This window comes from Scyliorhinus torazame, chromosome 5 (assembly GCF_047496885.1).
Source record: "Scyliorhinus torazame isolate Kashiwa2021f chromosome 5, sScyTor2.1, whole genome shotgun sequence".
NCBI classification, from domain to species: domain Eukaryota; kingdom Metazoa; phylum Chordata; class Chondrichthyes; order Carcharhiniformes; family Scyliorhinidae; genus Scyliorhinus; species Scyliorhinus torazame.
The window spans coordinates 251,645,832-251,668,445 of NC_092711.1; the positions used below are offsets into that span (position 1 = coordinate 251,645,832).

Sequence of the window (22,614 nt, forward strand, 5' to 3'; positions counted from 1 at the left end):
TCAATCACACACACACGCCCAACCCTCCCACAGCCTCAATCACACACACACCTCCCCAACCCTCCCACAGCCTCAGACACACACAGACCCCAATACTCCCACAGCCTCAGTCACACCCCCCCCAACCCTCCCACAGCCTCAATCACACACACACACCCAACTCTCCCACAGCCTCAATCACACACACACATCCCCAACCCTCCCACAGCCTCAATCACACACACACACACACCCAACCCTCCCACAGCCTCAGACACACACACACACCCAACCCTCCCACAGCCTCAGAGACACACAGACCCCAATCTTCCCACAGCCTGTCAGACACAGACCCCCAACTCTCCCACAGCCTCAATCACACACAGACCCACAGCCTCAGACACACACAGACTCCCAACCCTCCCACAGCCTCCGTCACTCACACACATACACCCCAACCCTCCCACAGCCTCAGACACCCCCCCAACACTCCCACAGTCTCACCCACACAGACCCCCAACCCACCCACAGCCTCAGTTACACATTTGACCCCCAACCCTCCCACAGCCTCAGACACACACAGACCCCCAATCCACCCACAGCCATAGTTACACACTTGACCCCCTACCCTCCCCCAGCCTCAGTCTCACACACATCCCCAACCCTCCCACAGTCTCAGTCTCACACAGACCCCCAACCCTCCCACAGCCTCAGTCACACACACACCCCCAACTCTCCCACAGTCTCAGACACCCCCACCCTCAACCCTCCCACAATCTCAGACACCCCCCCCCCAGCCCTCCCACAGTCTCAGTCACACACACCCACCCAACTCTCCCACAGCCTCAATCACACACACACACACCCAACCCTCCCACAGCCTCAGTCACACACACACACACACCCAAACCTCCCACAGCCTCAATCACACACACACACACCCAAACCTCCCACAGCCTCAATCACACACACACACACCCAAACCTCCCACAGCCTCAGTCACACACACACACACCCAAACCTCCCACAGCCTCAATCACACACACGCACACACACACACACACACACACACACACCCAACCCTCCCACAGCCTCAATCACACACACGCACCCCCTCCAACCCTCCCACAGCCTCAATCACACACATACACCCTCCAACTCTCCCACTGCCTCAGTCACACACACACACACACCTCCCCAACCCTCCCACAGCCTCAGACACACACAGACCCCAACCCTCCCACAGCCTCAGTCACACACACACACACACCCAACCCTCCCACAGCCTCAGACACACACAGACCCACAGCCTCAGACACACACAGACCCCCAACCCTCCCACAGCCTCAGACACCCGCCCAACACTCCCACAGTCTCACCCACACAGACCCCCAACCCACCCACAGCATCAGTTACACATTTGACCCCCAACCCTCCCACAGCCTCCGACACACACAGACCCCCAACCCACCCACAGCCACAGTTACACACAGACCCCCAACCCACCCACAGCCTGTTACATACTTGACCGCCAACCCTCCCACAGCCTCAGTCTCACACACATCCCCAACCCTCCCACAGCCTCAATCTTACACAGACCCCCAACCCTCCCACAGCCTCAGTCACACACACACACCCAACCCTCCCACAGCCTCAGTCACACACACACCACCAACTCTCTCACAGTCTCAGACACCCCCCCTCAACCCTCCCACAGCCTCAGACACCCCCCCCCAGCCCTCCCACAGTCTCAGTCTCACACACACACACCCAACCCTCCCACAGCCTCAGACACACAGACCCCCAACCCTCCCACAGCCTTAGACACACACACACACACACCCCAACTCTCCCACAGCCTCAATCACACACACACACCCAACCCTCCCACAGCCTCAGTCACACAGACCCCCAACCCTCCCACAGCCTCAGTCACACAGACCCCCAACTCTCCCACAGCCTCAATCACACACACACACACACACAACCCTCCATCAGTCACACACACACACATAACCCTCCCACAGCCTCAGTCACACACCCAACTCTCCCACAGCCTCAATCACACACACACACACCCAACCCTCACACAGCCTCAGACACACAGACCCCAACCCTCCCACAGCCTCAATCACACACACACACACCCAACCCTCCCACAGCCTCAGTCACACACACACACCCCAACCCTCCCACAGCCTCAATCACACACACACACCCAACCCTCCCACAGCCTCCATCACACACACACACCCCCAACTCTCCCACAGCCTCAGACACACACAGACCCCAACCCTCCCACAGCCTCAGTCACACACACACACCCCAACCCTCCCACAGCCTCAATCACACACACACACCCCAACCCTCCCACAGCCTCAGTCACACACACACACACCCAACCCTCCCACAGCCTCAGACACACAGACCCCAACCCTCCCACAGCCTCAGTCACACACACACCCAACCCTCCCACAGCCTCACACACACACACACACACACACCCAACCCTCCCACAGCCTCAGACACACAGACCCCAACCCTCCCACAGCCTCAATCACACACACACCCAACCCTCCCACAGCCTCAATCACACACACACACCCAACCCTCCCACAGCCTCAGTCACACACACACACCCCAACCCTCCCACAGCCTCAATCACACACACACACCCAACCCTCCCACAGCCTCAGACACACACACACACACCCCAACTCTCCCACAGCCTCAGGCACACACACACCCAACCCTCCCACAGCCTCAGACACACACACACCCAACCCTCCCACAGCCTCAATCACACACATACACCCCCCAACTCTCCCACAGCCTCAGTCACACACACACACCCAACCCTCCCACAGCCTCAGACACCCCCCCCAACCCTCCCACAGCCTCAGACACACACACCCCCCCAACCCTCTCACAGCCTCAGACCCCCCCCCCCCCAACTCTCCCACAGCCTCGGACACCCCCCCCCCCACAGCCTCTGTCACACACACACCCCCAACCCTCCCACAGCTTCAGACACACACACACACCCCAAACCCTCCCACAGCCTCAGACACACACAGACTCCCAAACCTCCCACAGCCTCAGACACACACACACACCCCAAACCCTCCCACAGCCTCAGCCACACACATACCCCCAACCCTCCCACAGCCTCAGTCAACCCCCCCCCAACCCTCCCACAGCCTCAGTCACCCCCCCCCAACCCTCCCACAGCCTCAGTCACCCCCCCCCAACCCTCCCACAGCCTCAGTCACCCCCCCCAACCCTCCCACAGCCTCAGTCACCCCCCCCAACCCTCCCACAGCCTCAGTCACCCCACCCCCCAACCCTCCCACAGCCTCAGTCACCCCCCCAACCCTCCCACAGCCTCAGTCACCCCCCCAACCCTCCCACAGCCTCAGTCACCCCCCCAACCCTCCCACAGCCTCAGTCACCCCCCCCAACCCTCCCACAGCCTCAGTCACCCCCCCCAACCCTCCCACAGCCTCAGTCACCCCCCCAACCCTCCCACAGCCTCAGTCACCCCCCCCTCCAACCCTCCCACAGCCTCAGTCACCCCCCCCCAACCCTCCCACAGCCTCAGTCACTCACAGACCCCCAACCTTCCCACAGCCTCAGTCTCACACACACCCCCAACCGTCCCATAGCCTCAGTTACACACAGACCGACCCATCCTCACCACTCAGTGTCTCAGTAAAACACAATCTTGCAAACCTCGCACTGCCTCGGTCACACACACAGCCCTTCCAACCCTCACACCTCCTCAGTCACCACCCTGTCCGCCTCTTCCCCCACATCAGCCCTCTAGCTGCCAGACTTTCACCCAGATCCCCCGCTCCACCTCACTGCAATGTCTGATTAATCCCATCTTTCAGGTTGCCATAAGAGGAGCCAACAGAATCCATACAAACCAGGAAGCTCATTTTACATTCTATTAATGATGATGCTTCAGCCTTGAATGCTTATGTTGTTCAACCTACTGCTGTTACCAAACAGTTACACTGTGATAGTGTCATTTGACTGCAAGTGTAATTGTTTTATTACTTTGAAAGTGTTGCAAGATTTAGTTAATAAAATGTGCAGTCACTGGCAGCAGACTGCTAGAATAATGAAGAAATGTATCCCTCTTACTTGCTTAGAGCCTCAATTAGCACTTGCCCAGCACTACCTCAGTCACACAAAGACCAAACGCAGTTACAGCAGCATTTAAACCAGAGCAAAGCTGTGCTAAACTCTATTGTGGGAAGACTTCAGCGCAATGTAGGAAGTTTAATTCCCCTGTTCCTGTTTCTGTCAGTCAGTATTGACAAGCAGACAACAGAATGAAAACACCGAGGGTTGCATTGCATGTTTACTTCCTGATTTACTTCTTCAATTTAGTTGCAATTAAATCCAAATTTGACCATTAATGCATCACCGGTACATACAGTTTCCCCAAATTAACCTCTGGGGAGTTTTAGGAGTCAGTAGAACAACACAGTCAGTTGAGTAGTTTAGAATTATGTGTTTTCGCTCATCTCCCAAGGAGTTTAATTATATACTTAGATCCTAGGCCAAAACTAAGAATTTTAATCTCTTACTTAAGTCTCTAGAATCATAGGATCCCTACAGTGCAGAAGGAGGCCATTCGGCCCATCGAGTCTACACCGACCTCTGAAAGAGCACCCTACCTACGCCCACGCCCCCACCTTATCCCGGTAACCAAACCTCACCTTTCTGGACACTAAGAGACAATTTAGAAAGGCCAATTCACCTGGACTGTGGGAGGAAACCTGAGCACCGGAGGAAACCCACGCAGACACGGGGAGAAAGTGTAAACTCCACACGGTTACCCAAGACTGCAATTGAACCCAGGCCTCTGACGCTGTGAGGTAGCAGTGCTAACCACTGTATCACCGTGCCTCAAGTGGCAACAGTTTCGCCTGCCGTTCATTTGTATCAGCGCAGGATAACTAGCCTTATGATTTGAACCAATGTATGTCAAAAATTTGATTTGTTCATTTATGCTAAGCAGGTTCACATGACAAGGCTCTCAACATTAGATATAAATGTCATCTTTAATCAGTGCACCAAAATGTATTTAATACTTTTGTTTGTTTTGAAATTAGCGCAAAAGGGACTATTATGAGCAATCCTTAATCCAAGAGATGAAGAGAAATCAACAGCTCCAGGAATATGTAAGACAATTGGAAAGTAAATTACACAGCATGAGAGAGACAGTCCAACCACCCTTGGTAAGTAATTTCACCTATATGAAGTTCGAATAGAGCTTATCATTGTGCGCTGGACAATATTTATTCTCCCTTTATTGTGAATGGCCAATAAACCTTGCTTCCAAGTCGAGGACAAAGACCTTTCTGTCCATAATAGCTTGTTCACTCCAGCACTGCAATTCATCGAGCATTGTTTCCAACAGCATTTTAATCATCCCTAACTCTCTCTAAGTAAATTAGTCCTTGCACAAAAGATTTGGTGCAGTGTGGCTTCCTGCAAATTTCTACATTTATCATCGGAACAGGATTTGCTGCCCCATCACGGCAGTAAAATCCCAGAGGCAATGAAAATGCCAATTTTTGAACAGTTATTCACAATACTAAATCACATCCTATTAATGCCAAACATTTATCACCCTTTCAGCAAAGATTAATTTTATTATTAGCCAACGTAAAGTTATATTTCACCAATTTAATTTTATGTTCTGTGTGTCAACTGACCTGGCTCAATGTGAATTAATGATCTGCGTTTACCTCACCTATAAAATTTAATATTCTACATCTGTCAAGAAGTTCGTCTGAACATTGTAATGCTTGCATTTTACTAACTGTTCCCCTGGCTTACTGCCTTCACACAGATCATTCTTACTGAGGCAGACATGTTCCTATTGATGCTCTTTAATGAACAATAAAATGCACTGGTCGGAACATAATTGGAGTAAAGGGAGCATTCAGAATGCAACTCCCCCTTACTGTTCATGAAGCAGTGAAACACTTGAAACTGGAATATGAATCTGTTCTAATGGTGATGGGATGTCTGTTCTGTAAGCCTATTGTAACAACCCTGCAGTGCAGGGTTATATACACTAGGATGAAGCCTTGAACCAGCATGCAGAACAATTTGGTTGAGGGGAGAAAATGACATTCTTTGTTTACTTTGCAACAAAAGGTATGCTTAATTATACTTTTAACAAAAGAAGAAATAACAATGTATAAACTGCTGGATGGGGAATTCTTTGTTCTATCATTTCCATCCCATTTTGCTAACCTATCTACAATGAGCAATTTCAGATTATGCTTCCGATGTGACAATTAACACATTTGATTGGGGAATTTGAGATGTTAATTGGCATTAACAAGCAAATAATTAAGAATGCTGCTCAGTCTCAACAAAACATTGCCATAGTTACATGGTATTTACCCTGAATTAGCAATTGGATGATAGTTGGAAAGCCAGCTACTACAGACGTCCGACAGGTAGCTTACTGTTGGAAGCATGCCAAGGGCTTTTCTCAGTAACTTCATTGCAGTGTTAATGTAAGCCTACTTGTGACAATAAAGATTATTATCTTTTCCTGGATACCCAGATGGTCCATACGGTCCTTCACTTTGATAAGGAGCTTGGTTTTTCTGAAAAACAAAGGACAATCTGCTGAAATTCTCCTTAGTGACTATTAACTCAGATAGTTTATTAGCCACCTTAGGACATGGGAAATCCTGATCTAGGCCAAGACTCAACAAACCTTGAGACAAAGACACTTCTAATTAAGGAGAAATTATACTTGATTGCTGAGTATAATTATCTTTAATCTGTATCTGTTTGTTTATCCAAATTGTTATTAAGGTGGAATTTTAAAAATGTACGTATCTTAAGTAAGATTGATATGTTATGATTAGCTTTAGTTACCATCTATTCTATCATATAATCTTTTATAAACTAATCTACAATTGGTTTCAATAATTAAATAAGTATACAAGATTTGTAGTCTCACATTTACATCATCATGAGCCCACATATATAATAACAATATCCTAGAATTCTAAGAGCCAATATTGGGAAATTTAATAATAGTTTAGTCTGCTATAATACGCTAGACGCCTGGGGTGGGGACCTTTTATTTCAGGACCAGTTTATAGATGACCAAGCAACCAATGTTCCTTTACTGACTGGAAATTTCTTTCAGTTGATATTCTAAGCTCACAACAAGCTTGAGGGAATAGATTTCATTTGCTGGTGGGGGAGAGGGGTGGGTGGTAAAGATGGTAGAACCATTAATATCTACTCCATGGTATGTGGCTGAGTCAGATGCCTGCCGCTTAAATTTTACTCGCCCAAGAGGGTAGGTATCACACACATGAAAAATTGCAAAATCGGATGGCATCACTGGTTACTGATGCCTCTAGAATGCAAAACAATTCTCAAAGGGAGGAGCGGAGAGCAGGCAACCCACACAACTCAACTTTGGAAAAACTTGAGCTCATTAACAGCCTTTGGAGCAGCAGTTTGAGACTTGTAGTTTGGAGACATGGGAAAGATGGAGTGCCCGAGTGGCGGCTGTCATGAATAGGGTGAAGAGTTATGGCTGCTGATTAATGCATCGTTCAAATGGGAGATTAGAAGTCAACTGTTCATCCAGTGGCACAGAATTACTATCATTGGTGCTGAAAGGTTTGTATTTATGATCAGTGAGTGGTTTGATTCTTGAGTGTAACATGAATCTGCTAGCATCACTTGGGCATCAGAGGATAGTACAGGATGTCCTGGTGAAACAATATGTGGCAGGTGAAGGAGCTGAGATGGGAACATGCTTTTCTGACATTGGACAGAGCAGCGAGGAGAAGCTAAAATCGATGCATCCTTCTGGTCAAGAGATGGCTAGAGGTGCATATTGAGCGGCTGAAAAAGAGAAGAAGGTGCTATTCACCACATTGGGTGGTCTGCCTAAGAATTGGCTACCAGCAAATGAGAGTGTGCCTGTGCTGTAAGAGACTGCACCCACACAGGAAGATGGTCGTGGACATTTCTGCTCTAGTCCACCATTCCCTGAAGCCTTGAGGCTTCTTGGCACTCCCCTACCAGCAGCCATCAAGTTCCACAGTGGTTCGGAATTTTTCTACATCTGGGTCATTCAAAGAGCCAGCTGTGGACCTGGGTGTCATTCTTCATTCGGCAGCTGTTCACACCATCAGACAGCTCTTGCATGTCTCTTCCAAAGGGCCTGGAACAAAGCCTATTTTTTAGACAAGGGGCCACTACAGGCACAAATGACATTGGGATTGATAGGCATTGACAAATTCCCTGAGGTGCTGGAGGGTCATTGATTGTACCAACATAATTATCAAGGCACCAACAGACCAGCTAGCCACAGAAAAGGCTTCCGTGCATTGAACAGGTTGCTGGTCTGTGAACGTGTGGACCTCGACTTTGTGCTTGCTTCCTGGGCAGCTGCCATGATTCTTTTATCTTAACCCCTCTTCAGGCCAACATTCAAACTCTGTGGATTGCTGCTGGGATCCTCTGAAGAGCTTGTTCCTGACACAAATCTGGTACACAGGCACAAAGAGGAGAGAAGCTCCAACCAAAGCCATCCTCTAACATGAAGCTGCATTGAGTAGACCATTGGGATCTTGAAAATGCATTTTCATTGGCTTGACCCATTGGGTGGTGCTCTCCAGTACAAGCCAACCCAGGTGTCTCATATTGTGGTTGTTTGCTCTGTGCTAACAATATGACTACACAAAGAGGCCTGGATCTGGATGAAAACTAGACCCGGGAATGCTACTCTTCTTCAGAGAAGACAATTAAGAAATGGACAATTGGGGATAGGTAACAAAAGCTGGCCTTGCCATGATGCCCACATCCCATAAAAGAAAAGGATGGGATGGGAGGAGGAAGAGATAGATAAAGGGGTGCTCCACTGGATTCCAGTACCCCGGCATTGGAGGAAGTCGGCCCAGGCCATCCAGGCCTCCTGCCGATCAGCAGTCTGACATGGCCACAAGAATCATTTTAATTCAGCAATGAACAGCTCCCAACCCTTGTGACAGATGACCCTGTAAATCCCCTTTCACCAGAGAGAGAAATTACATGGAAAGCACACACATATATACACACACACATCTGAATAATCACTTTGCCACTCAAATAGATTGAAAATCAGGTCTCCCCATGTTTAAAATCATAGAATTTAGTGCAGAAGGAGGCCATTTAGCCCATCGAGTCTGCACTGGCCCTTGGAAAGAGCACCCTACTTAAGCCCATGCCTCCACCCTATCCCCGTAACCCAGTAACCCAACCTAACCTTTTGGACACTAAGGGGCAATTTAGCATGGCCAATCCACCTAATTTGCACATCTTTGGACTGAGAGGAAACCGGAACATCAGGTGGAAACCCACGCACACACGGGGAGAAAGTGCAAAGTCCATGACCCCATAGGAAAGCTAGCCCCCCCCCAACTATCCGTGGTTCTTTATTCCCTGGCCCTTTTGACAACAGGCTATGATAACAAACAAGTCATTCTTGTATAAGTAAATATATTCCTACACCAGTGACAATGTTGGTGTCTCTGGCCTATGAACCTGATTGTACTTTCCAACATCATTCCAGACTGTGTAAAATGGATGAAACACTGTACCTAGTCTATATTATGTGTGCCTGCATGCATGCATATCTAACAATGTAAACTAGTAACTAAGTTACTTAAATTTAAATCTTCCTCAAGTAATTTTCCAATACTCTATCTTTTACTTTTCCATTCAGTTCTCAGGCAATATTAACTATGGGCCTGAATTAGCTAAAATCTGGATGTGGTTGCGTCTGTATTATCTGAAGGCTTTTGTTTTATCCTTGTTTAGAAAGATGAGCCATGGAGACAAATTCGACACAATGAAAAAGCAAATGACATCTATCACCAATTACAGTCACGTTATAAAGACACAATACCCTCATCACCAAAACATATGCAGAGCTCAGAGAAGCCAAGGGAGCACACCCTGTGCTGGCAGAAACTAGAAGGAGCCCGATGTGTAACCAGCAATGGAATCTCGCAAATGGAGTGTAAGGAGCTACGGGACCAAATGCACGCTCTCGTGTGTCAGGTAAGGTGTCACCTTTCTCCTCGGGATCTTGTTTTCTTCCTTCGTATCAGTCTATGATAGGATAATACTTACTGCTGATCTGAAGGGAAATTAAAACACAAAGCTGTCCAACATTTGTAGAGAGCGCACCTGAGCTAGCAGCTGGAATATTCTGAGAGGTTGGGACTAAAAGTTGGTCCCAGCCCAGCTGGTAGATGCCTGGATGTTTGTTGTGTTCTTACTGGAAGCAAGTAATTAAGAGGGCACTTCCAGGAGCACTATCCAATTACGATCAGCAGGCAGGACATGTATTGGGCACGGCCAGTGGGAGGAGCTGCAGAGTTGTCATGTCAGCAGCCCCATTGGGAGAGCTGGGCACTGCTGCAGTAGGCAGTAACATGAGGATGCTCCAAGATGGAGTCACCCTCTGAAGATGTAGGACAATTTTAAAATTATTTGTGGTATCAGCTGCCACTTTGCTGAGGGGCACCCTCCACAGAAGTGGCTCCGTGCTGTGAGGAGAGGGGAACACGTAAATAAAGATGGTCTCACCAGCTTGCTAGACGACAGTCCCTTCAGAATACTAAGATGGGTGGGGAGGTCAATATTAGTGGTGGCCATCATGCTGGAGGTGCTGGAAATGACAGTGAATCATCTATTGATTATGAAGGTTAGTGGGATGGAAGGTAAGAACAAGGGGAATCCTATTATGATTCTGGGAGGATGGGAAGGGGTGAGTGTAGGAAATAGAACTGAGATGGGATCAAGGGCCCTTTCAACCAACATGGGGGCAATCTTGGTTATCGAAAACTGAAGACCTACCAGATGTGCTGGTATAGGGATAGGCTATTAATGAATATTTACTGTAAGCTCTCACAGACTCCCACAGCTATCTGGACTATATTTCTTCACTTCCCACTTCCTTTAGGGACCCCATTCCATTCTCCCAGTTTCTCCACCTCCATCATATCTGTTCTGATGATGCGACCTTCCACATTCATTCAGCTATGGTTATTTCAAAGCGTACCTTCTTGATAAGATGCAGTCCCAAGATCTGTTTTTGCTAATTGAATCTAGTACTGGCACGAGCCAGCTTCTTTGGGGTAAACCAGTCTTGTAATGGGGGTTCAAACAAGCGTTACGTCCTTTATCTGCCAATGAAAAGACCTCGTGCCTCTTTTTCCGATCTGGCCGGAGGTCCTGGATAACGATTTTCTGTCTTTTCCTAATGTGGTAGGAAACACGCTTTTGTGCTTCAGGCCACCATAATGAAACCTTAACTATGGCAAGAATGAATGGGGTTTAATCTAGAATCTGTCCAAAATTTGATTTGTAATTTTCTTAAATATAGACAAAACTTTATGAGTCTGATTATAAGACTGAACGCAAAGATCGACAGCGCACTCAAGCTGAAAATGAAAAGCTGAAGAAGAAAACCGATGAAATGCATTTGCAGATGAACCTTCTTCAGCAACAGGTTAGTTACACTTTATTATTCCAACCTTGATATTGTGATTGACCTTCAATTGAGTTTCTAACCACACACCTGTGCCATCACCAAGACTGCCTACTTCCACCTCTGCAATATTGCCTGAATTTGCCTCTGCCTCATCTCATCTGCTTCTGAAACCCTCATTCATGTTGTTGTTACTTCAAGACTTCTATTCCAATGCTGTCCTGGCTAGCCTTCCACCTTCCGCCCTCTATAAACTTGAGATTGTCCAAAAACTCTGCTGTCCGTATCCTAAATTTCACCAAGCCCTGTTCGGCTGTCAAACCTGACCTACATTGGTTCTCAGTCCAACAGTGCCTCCAAAATTCCCATCTTTGCTTTCAAAATCTTCCCTTTCTCTGCAACCTCCTCCAACCCTACAGCCCTCGAAGATTCCCTGTGCTCATCTAATTCTGGCTTTTTGTAGAAATGATCTGCTTAAGGGCAGCTCCTCCACTCATTTCTTCAAACCTCGCTGTGTAAGTGGACCAGTTTCCTCTTCCACTGCTTGTAGGAGACTCCCATGTTCTATTTCAAATTTGCAATAAGACTAGGTGAAGATTATGTGGTGGTTTCTTGTTGCCTCCTCCTGTGTGCAGTTGTCCTCCTACGTTCTTGCTCTTCTGCTATCACCACTGAAAGTTCACCACCAAGAATTCTGACTTTGTCCATGGCTCATACTCTTACCTGCACCTATCCCGCTTCCTTAATTCTTTTTTAAATTTAGGAATGCCCAATTCATTTTTTCCAATTAAGGGGCAATTTAGTGTGGCCAATCCACCTACCCTGCACATCTTTGGGTTGTGGGGACGAAACCCATGCAAACACTGGGAGAATGTGCAAACTCCACACGGGCAGTGACCCAGAGCCGGGATCGAACCGGGGACCTCGGCGCCGTGAGGCTGCAATGCTAACCACTGCGCCACCGTGCTGCCAGCGCTTCCTTAATGTTAATCACTTTGCCGCAGCTGTGTTTTTAGCTGCCTTGGTCCTAAACCTCCTAAACATCTCTGCCGCTCTCTCCTCCTTTAAGATGCTTCATAAAATCTCATCTGTGCATCTGTCTTTGCATCTCCCTTTGTGGATTGGTGTGAAATTTCATTTGATAATGTCGCCATGAAACACCTTGGGATGTTTGCATATGTTAAAGGCGCTATATAAATGTAAATTATTTAACTTCTTGTTTAAGACAGTCAAGGTAATTTTGGGGAACAGTTCAACGATCCACACGCGCTGGAGGTGACTTGATCTTCTATAATCATAGTGGGGAGATAAATTCATAATCAGTCAAAATAATAGAGGATGCTAACTGTAAGATATGGTTGGAATGAAATGAAATGAAAATCGCTTATTGTCACAAGTAGGCTTCAAATGAAGTTACTGTGAAAAACCCCTAGTTGCCACATTCCGGCGCCTGTTCGGGGAGGCTGGTACGGGAATCGAACCTTTCTGCTGGCCTGCCTTGGTCTGCTTTAAAAGCCAGCGATTTAGCCCAGTGTGCTAAACCAGCCCCATTAAAATGTTAGTAAGGGTTTTATTTTGCTTAATTTATTTATTAATGTATTGAACAATTAACATGCAGTGAAACATCCACAATGGAAATCTCATTGGAGTAATCAAATCAGAGCAGAAATGTTTGCTTTCGTGTTTTGTTGCTTAACTCCTGTGAGGATTAGCTTGTTTTTCATTTTTTTGGGAGTCGTAAAGCATAAACAGATTAACAATTTGGTTCATCCGTTGGTTTAATTAAACCTTCCACATACAAAGGCCTCGAGAAGGAGTTAGAGCACGCACAGAGCACAACTCTGTGTAATATCTGCAGGTTGTTATGATACTGAGAACACAGACTTAACAACCACTTCAGTATCTGATCTCATTCAGGAGAGCTGATGGGAATTTCCACCCAGCAGTCCTAGTTTACTGGAGACGTGCCCTGAAGCTTTAATGTGCTTCCTCCTGTTATCCTCGGCAGGTTTTCTCTCAGTTCACAGTGGAGTCAATTCCTTTCTCGAAAAGTTGACTCCTGAAGTTTTAATTGTCAGCAGCTTCTCGAGCTTCCTCTATTGTGTGTTACAACACGAAAAAACATACTAATAATAATTACTTATTGTCACAAGTAGGCTTCAATGAAGTTACTGTGAAAAGCCCCTAGTCGCCGGAAAACTTGTTGTAAAATAAAGCTTTCCTTATCTTAGCCATGGTTGTTAAAGAAGTCTTCTTACACCCACAGCCTGTCATTTGACATGTGTTCTCCTGTACCAGCAGTGCTGAACCTGAGCATCATGTAAACAGAGCAAATTCAGTCCCAACACAAGTGAATTAACCAATAATTCATATATAGTTTCTGAGATCTTTGAACCTTGACTGCTTCAATGACTTACAGGCGCCCGATTTGTAAGTGTGACACAAAAAAGCTGTTTATTTGTAACAACAGTAGAGAGAATAACCTTTATTAGTGTCACAAGTAGGCTTACATTAACACTGCAATGAAGTTACTGTGAAAATCCCTTAGTTGCCTGTGAGGAAGAACTCAGAATGTCCAATGCATTTAACAGCAAGTCTTTTAGGACTTGTGGAAGGAATCCAGAGCACCCGAAGGAAACCCATGCAGACACCGGGAGATTGTGCAGACTCCGCATAGACAGTGACCCAAGCCGGGATTTGAACCTGATGATTATCAAAGAATATTGGTCAGCTAATCTATTACTCCCCTCCTTTTACCTAAACACATCCCACCCTCTACCTAAACACACACAAGGCAGACATACACACTGGAAAGGGCTAAAATGATACGGATTAAAATGGAAAATAGAGATGAATGTTCTTGCTGTTGACATCAAAGTTGTTGTAACTGGCTATCTTCCCAGAACGTGGAGTGTTGAAACCACCAGTTGGTTTGGATCTTACAGAATGTGCATTAAATCAGAACTCTCAGGCTGTAAGACTTCCTCTGGGGAGTCACTTCACTTTTATTAACCTGAGCCTTCAACCAAAAGAATAGCTCAAGGCCTGTGTAATTCTCATTTGTCTCTAGCTCCCCGAGATTGCCTTAACATCCTTTCCACGATGTGAACAGAGTTCCCCACTCGAGATTTGAAAAGGATTCTTTGAACCACTAATCTGCCTGCAACTGATGCTGGACTGAACTTCCTTGCAGGTCAATCTGACTGTAGAGCGAGAGATGTACTGCCCTTTCAGGGAGAGAGAAAGCTCAAAGGTCTTCTGCAACTCTGTCTAAAACTAAACTAACTTCAGTATCAGGTCTGCCTGCTTGTGCAGAACATGCTGGATTGACAGCCCCAATCAGCATTAAGTGTTAGGTAAGATCCAGGAATTTAGAACAGCTTATTGGCTGTCAGTGAAGTCCATCAAATATGTTATTGCTGAGGCCAAACCAAGTATCACATCACACCAGGGGTTTCCTGAGGCCAGACTAAATAGCACATCTTGCTGGATGGGATGGTGGTGGTGGGGGGGGGGGGGGGAGTGGGGTTGCTGCTTTCAGTAATCGTCGAGATGCAAAAGTTAAAAAGCCAAAATAACAGAAAATAAAGCGAATACAAAGGGGAAACCAGGGGTGAAATTCTCCATAATCGGCGCGATGTCCACCGACCGGCACCAAAAACGGCGCAAATCAGTCCGGCATCGCGCTGCCCCAAAGGTGCGGAATCCTCCGCATCTTGACCGGCCGAGCCCTAACCTTGAGGGGCTAGGCCCGCGCCGGACTGATTTCCGCCCCGCCAGCTGGCGGGAAAGGCCTTTGGTGCCCCGTCAGCTGGCGCGGAAATGACATTGCCGGGCGGCGCAAGCGCGGGAGCGTCAGCGGCCGCTCACGGCATCCCCGCGCATGCGCAGTGCAGGGAGTCTCTTCCGCCTCCGCCATGGTGGAGGCCGTGGCGAAGGCGGAAGGAAAAGAGTGCCCCCAGCGCACAGGCCCGCCTGTGGATCGGTGGGCCCCGATCGCGGGCCAGGCCACCGTGGGGGCACCCCCCGGGGCCACATCCCCCCCCCCCCCCCCCCCCCCCCCGCCTCCCCCCAGGACCCCGGAGCCCGCCCGCGCCACCTTGTCCCGCCGGTAAGAGAGGTGGTTTAATCCACGCCGGCGGGACAGGAATTCTAGCAGCGGGATTTCGGGCCCTCCGGGCCGGAGAATCACCAGGAGGGCCCGCCAACCGGCGTGGCATGATTCCCGTCCCCGCCGAATATCCGGTGCCGGAGAATTCGGCAACCGGCGGGGGCGGGATTCACGCCAGCGCCCCGGCGATTCTCCGACCCGGCGGGGGGTCGGAGAATCTCGCCCCAGGTTTGAGCAGGAGGATCCTTAACTTTGCTGATCAGCATGAGAGCAGGGTTCCAAATGCAGATCATGACTGCTTCAAGGAGCAGAGCATTATGGTATACTTTTAAAATGAACTATTTCTCAACTGTTGAGAGCAATTTTAAACTTAGCTAAAGCAAATAAATTTAATGGTTCAGATACAGTAGTGCATTAAGATTTGAGGATTTGCTTCCCATACCAAATTCTGGATTAAATGGAGCTTACTGTTCATTGGAAGTGCTGAGAGAGTCAGTTAATGGATTTTGTTCCTCTCATGCCTCTGTAGAGTGCTTCGGGATATTTTATTGTGGTCCAGGCACTATATTAGTTCAAATTGTTGGTGTACTGAACCAGTTATATTGTGTAACCTAAAACTGCATTAAAATCACTGCCAAAGTGAAACTGATCCCCAGATTCCCTGATGATGCACACTGCAAATTGGTAACCAAAATACGGCAGGTTTATGAACAAGCGTGATCTGTCATTTAAGCAGGGCTTAGGATAGAAAACAAGATGAAAGCACACGTGCCTGCATGTTAGTAGTCACATATTTTCTAATAGGCTCCAGTTTACAAGTCACAGCAGGGCTGTGAAATATTGATGTCGCACAAGGAATGCATTGGAGGGGGTTAGTCCAGTTGATGCTTAACATGGTTTTCAGTAGACATTCTTCCCGATAATTACACTTGCACCGCAGCACAGCCAGACATGAATGACATTTGCCATGCTGTTGCCATATTCCCATATGTCCATCAAGTGGATGGAAAGCTGGAAGGGGAGTTTCACTGAGGCACCTGTCACTATGAATCAAAAAACTGTAGGACAAAGAAATGTCACTTTAACTTGCGGTAACCAAGTAAACTTTTTTCATCTCCATTTCTTCAGAAGTTACAAGAAGCAGGGTGAAACATTGTATCACAAGGAACCTATTGAAATATGCAGTTCCCTTTCTGCAGATATATATTGCCATCCAAAATGTCTGAATGAACCAATGGTTATGGTTTGTAGTTGTACTTTCTCGGTTTTCAGACCTCACAAGTGATCGATGCTGCTCCTTTTTCCAGGCACAATAGAGGAATTCCATTGAATTTCTGACCTTGACTCAGGTCACCTGTGTTGACGCAATGCCAAATTCACCCTCTCATTTTTAGCCAGATGGCTGAAGATTAACCTTTTCTTTTTATTACTAAACATTGACGTAAACCGATCAGAAATGCTGGACTATTAATTAGCTATTTCTTTTAACGCTTCAAATATTATTCCAGCTTTCCCCCTTAGGCTCGACTGATGCCCTCCTCCAGGCCCTACATAAGCAGGGAGTAAACGAGAAGAGCTTCTTCGAAAGATACATTTTCTATGTTAGTCTCATTCTACTGTCATAAGTGTCTGCTGACCCTCAGCGTTTTTTGAAGTTAATCTGACTGCACTCTTGAATCCATCACAAGGAAAGAACTTGTTGCCCACTAAGTTGGAAGTGGAAACAATCAAAGATTTCAAAGGAAAACTGGATAGAAACTTGAAGGAAATAAGCCTGCAGGGCCATGGGGATCGATCAGGGGAATGGGAATGACTCGATTTTTCTGTGGCGAGCTAGCATTGACTTAATGGACCAAATGACCTCAATCTGTGCAGGGTTTGACTCTATGCCTTCAATTGTGGCAACCATGAAAATAGCAAAAAGCATATGCACAGCTCTGTTATTGTAGTATGTAGTATATAGACAATACCTTCTTCCGATGGGACAAACAATAGATATAAACGTCATGAAATAATCCTTCAACACACCAATGTTGGCAGAGCAGTCTTAGTCATTTTATGGTTTGGGGAGTTTTTCTTATAGAATGCCTGATTGTTTTCTGTTTGGTACCAAATGATAGTAGTGCCCACCTAATATTTTCCAAGGGTGGCTTTATGGTCAGTGATAACTCACCAGTGTGGATGGAGTATTGTATGGGGGGAGGTATCAGGTTACGTTTAAGCATTGTTGCAAAATATTTATTTTATGTGAACTACCTTCTTCACATGGGGGTCATGACATCAATGAGCACATTTCATGATCAAATATCTTGCGACTGTTTGTTTCTTATGTGAAGATTCATGGATGCTGGAAGGCTGTTAGCATCTATACAATCTACCGCCATAAGAGTCAAATCTTCAGAAGAAGAGGGGATAAAGTGGATCAGACACGTGAAATAAAAAGCGGAACTTGCTCTGTATCGAAATGCTAATGCTGTGCTTCACTGCTTTCTTAGCTCAAGATTTACGAGGACGACTTTAAAAGGGAAAGATCTGATAAGGAAATTCTACAGCGTCTTCTAAAGAGTAAATCGGAAAGTAAGGAGCCAGTCCTGGTTCACCGATGCAACAACACTCACCAGAAATCTCCAGAGATCAGGAGAGTACAGTGTGGCAAGCACTGCGTTGAACGACATACCGAGTGTTCAAATCACCATCGGTGCAGAGGTGCAGAACTTCAGGCAGAGCCATACGCAATAGATTATCATTAGAGCAAGCACTTGGAAGAAGACAGGCACTAACAAGAGCACTATCAATACTTTGTCAGACCTGCCACATACTTATGCCTTTATTCACAAATGGAGAAAATCTATGACCATAACATACAGTGTATACTTTACACCTCTGTATGAGTTTCATGCCCTCTTAAGTATGGGTGAGTAACTTAAGCACGTGAATGCATTAACACATTTATATAAAACTTAATTGTCTCTCATTTCATAAATGGGTTCATATAACGCTTTAGTTAAAATAGCAGTCAGAAGTATGTTACATGAACACAATCATGTTTGCTACTAATATCCCTCCGTACAATTTAAAGCCAAATGCATGGCTTCAAAATCATGTATTTTTAAGCAAAATATATGATAAAAGTAGTGAATTTTTTTTGACATATGTAATATAAACCTAGATTTTGTTGTTCTGTCTTTTCATTGGATAAGAGAGGTCAACAGATACCACTCCTGAATGTACAGGATACAGTCACATTTCCTCTATTGGTCAAAAGGGAATGTTCTTCTTTCTCAAGTGGGTAATAAATACTGAGTATACATAAATATTAGAGATAAATTAACATCTTTCATTTTGGCCCAGTAAAAAGATTTGTGACTTACTTTGCACCACATCAAAATGGTGACACAGTGCTGCTGATTTTCATTTATTCTTGGAGTGAAAATATTGGAATCAGACTTTGCCAATGAATTGGGGGCGTACACAAATTCAGTGAGGACAGACACATGACCTGATTCAGATAAAGTGCAACATCTGAACTGAGTGACAGATAATCATGATGCAGTCTCATCCACAATGTCCATTATTCCTGACATACTGCACTTAAAAGCATGAATCATACTTTTTTTCACAGAATATGTTAAGTATGATACGCTCTTCAAATAGTGACCTCTGGAAACCAACACATAGAACATAGAACATAGAACATAGAAAATACAGCACAGAACATGGTATTTTGAACACGAGTGTAGACTTTGAGTTTCAAACCTACCCTTCGCATTCAGATTTTGCATGGAGTTGAATTCACCAGCTTTGGCCAGATTGCTAAAACGTGTGCCTGGGGCGACTGTGAAGTTAAATTGGCTAAAGCCGCATAACTGACTCGTGCAGTACAAGATTCCCTTGGCCTGTTCAGGAAGGAGCATCCTAACCATTAGAGTAATAATTTTCAGTGTTAACTGGAGCAGGATTTTAGCCCCCACTGATACATCTACTGTCAAGTTAATCAAAACCACAACCCGGACAGATCTGCCTGGCTCATTAATCTGATTTTCAGAGTTTTCCACAGTGAGTCACTCAATTCCACCTCCTCTCCCTGACTTTCCAAAAGACTCACACAGCGTAATCAGTTTTCAGTCATTAAACAACTGATGAGCAAAGGTTGAGCTTTGATAGGCAAACAACAGATATTAAGATGTCAGGGTAACCAATACAACTCACCATAAGATGTTTAATGTGGATGGGGAGGTTCAGTGCAATTTCTACCTAATCCAAGGAGGCTGCATTGTTTTCTGGTCATTCCTCCACAGTTGTCACCCAGCATTTCCTCACCACATATAAATGAGACATCTGCCTTAAAAGTGATATGCAAGATAGTTTATGACATGCCATCTAGCTGGATATTCTAAACCTTGGTCTATATTTCAGGCATCCTTGTCACCAGCAAGGTCCAAATTGAAATGCTTTCACAAAGAGATATGCCAGCTATGAAGCTAAATGATAGGTTCAATGCTGATCTTTCAATATTGATGTTTTGTTTAAAATGGGCAGATTACCTGGTCATTATCATTTGCTGTTTGTGGAACCCGGCTGTAAGCAAATTCATAAAATCCCTACAGTGCAGAAGGAGGCCATTCGGCCCATCGAGTCAGCAGCGACCCTTTGAATGAGCACTCCACTCCACCCTCGCCCCATAACTTAACTGCACATCCCTGGACACTAAGGGGTAATTCATCATGATTAATTCATCATGACCTAACCTGAACATCTTTGGACTGTGGAAGGAAACCGGAGCACCCGGAGGAAACCCATGCTGACACGGGGAAAACATGTAAACTCAACACAGTGACCCAAGTCGGAAATTGAACCTGGGTCCCTCGAAGACCATTCTACTGGCCCTACGGTCCAGGAATCTCTCAGTCTCCCGCTGGCAAGAAGTCCTCCCGGAGGCCCTCCACGCCATCCGGTCTCTGCTCTGTACAACTACCAATCAGACACCTCATGAAGGTCTCCTTGTCTTCCCCAGGAAGTCCTCCTCCGGGACCTCGCTCCCGACCTGGCTGGCAGCACCCGGACCCATCCTGCTTCGGAAGCACGTGCGGGTGCACAAGTCGGACCCGTTGGTTGAGAGGGTCCACCTGCTGCACGCTAACCCCCAGTACGCCTACGCGGCGTTCCCTGACGGCCGGCAAGATACAGTCTCCCTTCGTGACCTGGTGCCCGCCGGAATCCCACGCGCACCCGAACCATTACCCCCCCCACCCCCCCCCACCCCCACCCCCACCCCCCACAGCACCTCACTGGAGGGTCAGTCCTCCCGCCACTCCTGCCTAGGGCGTCCAACCCACCAACGCCCCCTACTGGCGCCTCCCTCTCGGGCCAATCGTTGGCCCCACCAGCGCCGTCTAGGGGTGACGAAGCTGCCATGGAGGCCGCGCCATGCTCCCGGAGTCGCAGATGCCCGGACCCCCACCAGAATCACCACCGAAGCCCAGACGATCCACGAGGCCGACCAGGCCACCCGACCAACTGATTGTTTCACTGTAACTATAACTGTAAACGAACATTGAATGTATATATCTTCCATGCTTGTAAATATTCTCGACAACTCTGCAAAGAGGTATCACGGGACCTCCGTATCTGATCATACCATGTTAGATGCAATTGTAACCACTGGCCACCACCCCCACTGGACTCTTTTTTTAACAGGGGGTGAATGTGGTATTATCAGGTATTACAGTACCCATGAGGCTGAAGACCATTGGTTAAACCTAGGAGTTTACCATTAGCTGTTGGTATGTAGCTCCGCCTTGACAGGCGGGGTATAAGAACCGGTGCCATCTCAGCAGCCCTCATCTTCTGTACCGAAGCTGCTGGGGAACAGTTCTAGTTGATTAAAGCCTTCAGTTATGATACAACCTCGTCTTTGATTGTAATTGATCGTGCATCAATCACTTAAGAGGAAGAATCAAGGAACTGAAACCTCTGTCTTAATCTGGTGACTATGGAAAGTAAACAAACAAGATACGTATTATGTACAAATTCAGGCTTTAGGGTGCAAACCCTGATGTCATTTGTAAGGTGCTCCAGGTAAATATTTTGACACTTCTGCCTTATCGAGGGTGTGCATCCACACCATAGATATCGCAAAATAAACATTCGCTGTATAAACATCCTGTGATGTAAATGGTGATCAACAGACATTCCACCTTGGCAGAAGAACAGCGGACCCATTAAGCCAGTAGATCTGATACATATTTTAAAAAACTTGAAAATAATATACTTTAGGCAAATCACCTTCGGCTCATTTGAATTTTACAAGGAGATCAACTTGCGTTCTTATCTGTCCTTGTTCAGAGGATGATATCATGGTTTAATATAATAATTTGATATCACCTTTACTCGCAAAATGATAAATACAAAAACTAAAACTGTCATGATCATTATTAGATTCTGAAACAGTGCAACATTAATTATATGTTGAAAGATTTTACTTAGATAATGTCAAAACTTTTATGTTTTAAGAAATGTACTTATTTTTGAGTGGCAAAATCTCTGATTTCGCTCTCCCCTACTCTCCTGTCCCGGTACAGTGCAAACATGGTGGATGAGGGAGGAGTTATTTCACTATTTAATAGGAAACATTGAACTGTTATACCCTCAGTGTATTGCCACTGACCTAATCGTCCCAGCACAATTGAGGTGGAGGTAGGGGAGAACTGCAGCTTGGTTAAATTGGATAATTGTTCCATGCATGTTCCATGTATTATCTTTCTGTAAAATAATTGTGTCTTAAAATGTTTCTGTACCTTTATTGAATACAACCATTGCAATATAAAAAGCCATTACTGTGATTTTACAGTTTTGTTACAATAAAAAGCTATAGCCTGATGATCTGATTTTTGAAACGTTTGTTTAAATGGAAATGCAAACAACAAAACTTTAATTCTAGTCTTAAAATATTTGTCAGATTTTCCGATTTTCTTTTCCC

The 22,614-nt window shown here is 46.2% G+C and overlaps 1 protein-coding gene across 4 annotated transcripts in view; it reads left to right on the plus strand.

The window, feature by feature from the left end:
* LOC140421039 (uncharacterized) overlaps positions 1-22,614 on the plus strand; it is a 65,125-nt gene that overhangs the window by 35,824 nt on the left and 6,687 nt on the right. For 3 of the 4 annotated variants that reach the window (XM_072505346.1, XM_072505345.1, XM_072505349.1), the window contains 4 exons: positions 5,106-5,231; positions 9,847-10,089; positions 11,420-11,545; positions 18,131-22,514. In XM_072505346.1, the coding sequence (XP_072361447.1) occupies positions 5,106-5,231; positions 9,847-10,089; positions 11,420-11,545; positions 18,131-18,385 (750 nt within the window). In that variant the 3' untranslated portion in view covers positions 18,386-22,514. Of the gene's footprint in view, positions 1-5,105; positions 5,232-9,846; positions 10,090-11,419; positions 11,546-18,130; positions 22,515-22,614 lie in introns of those variants that run through there. The other variant, XM_072505347.1, reaches the window with a different exon arrangement.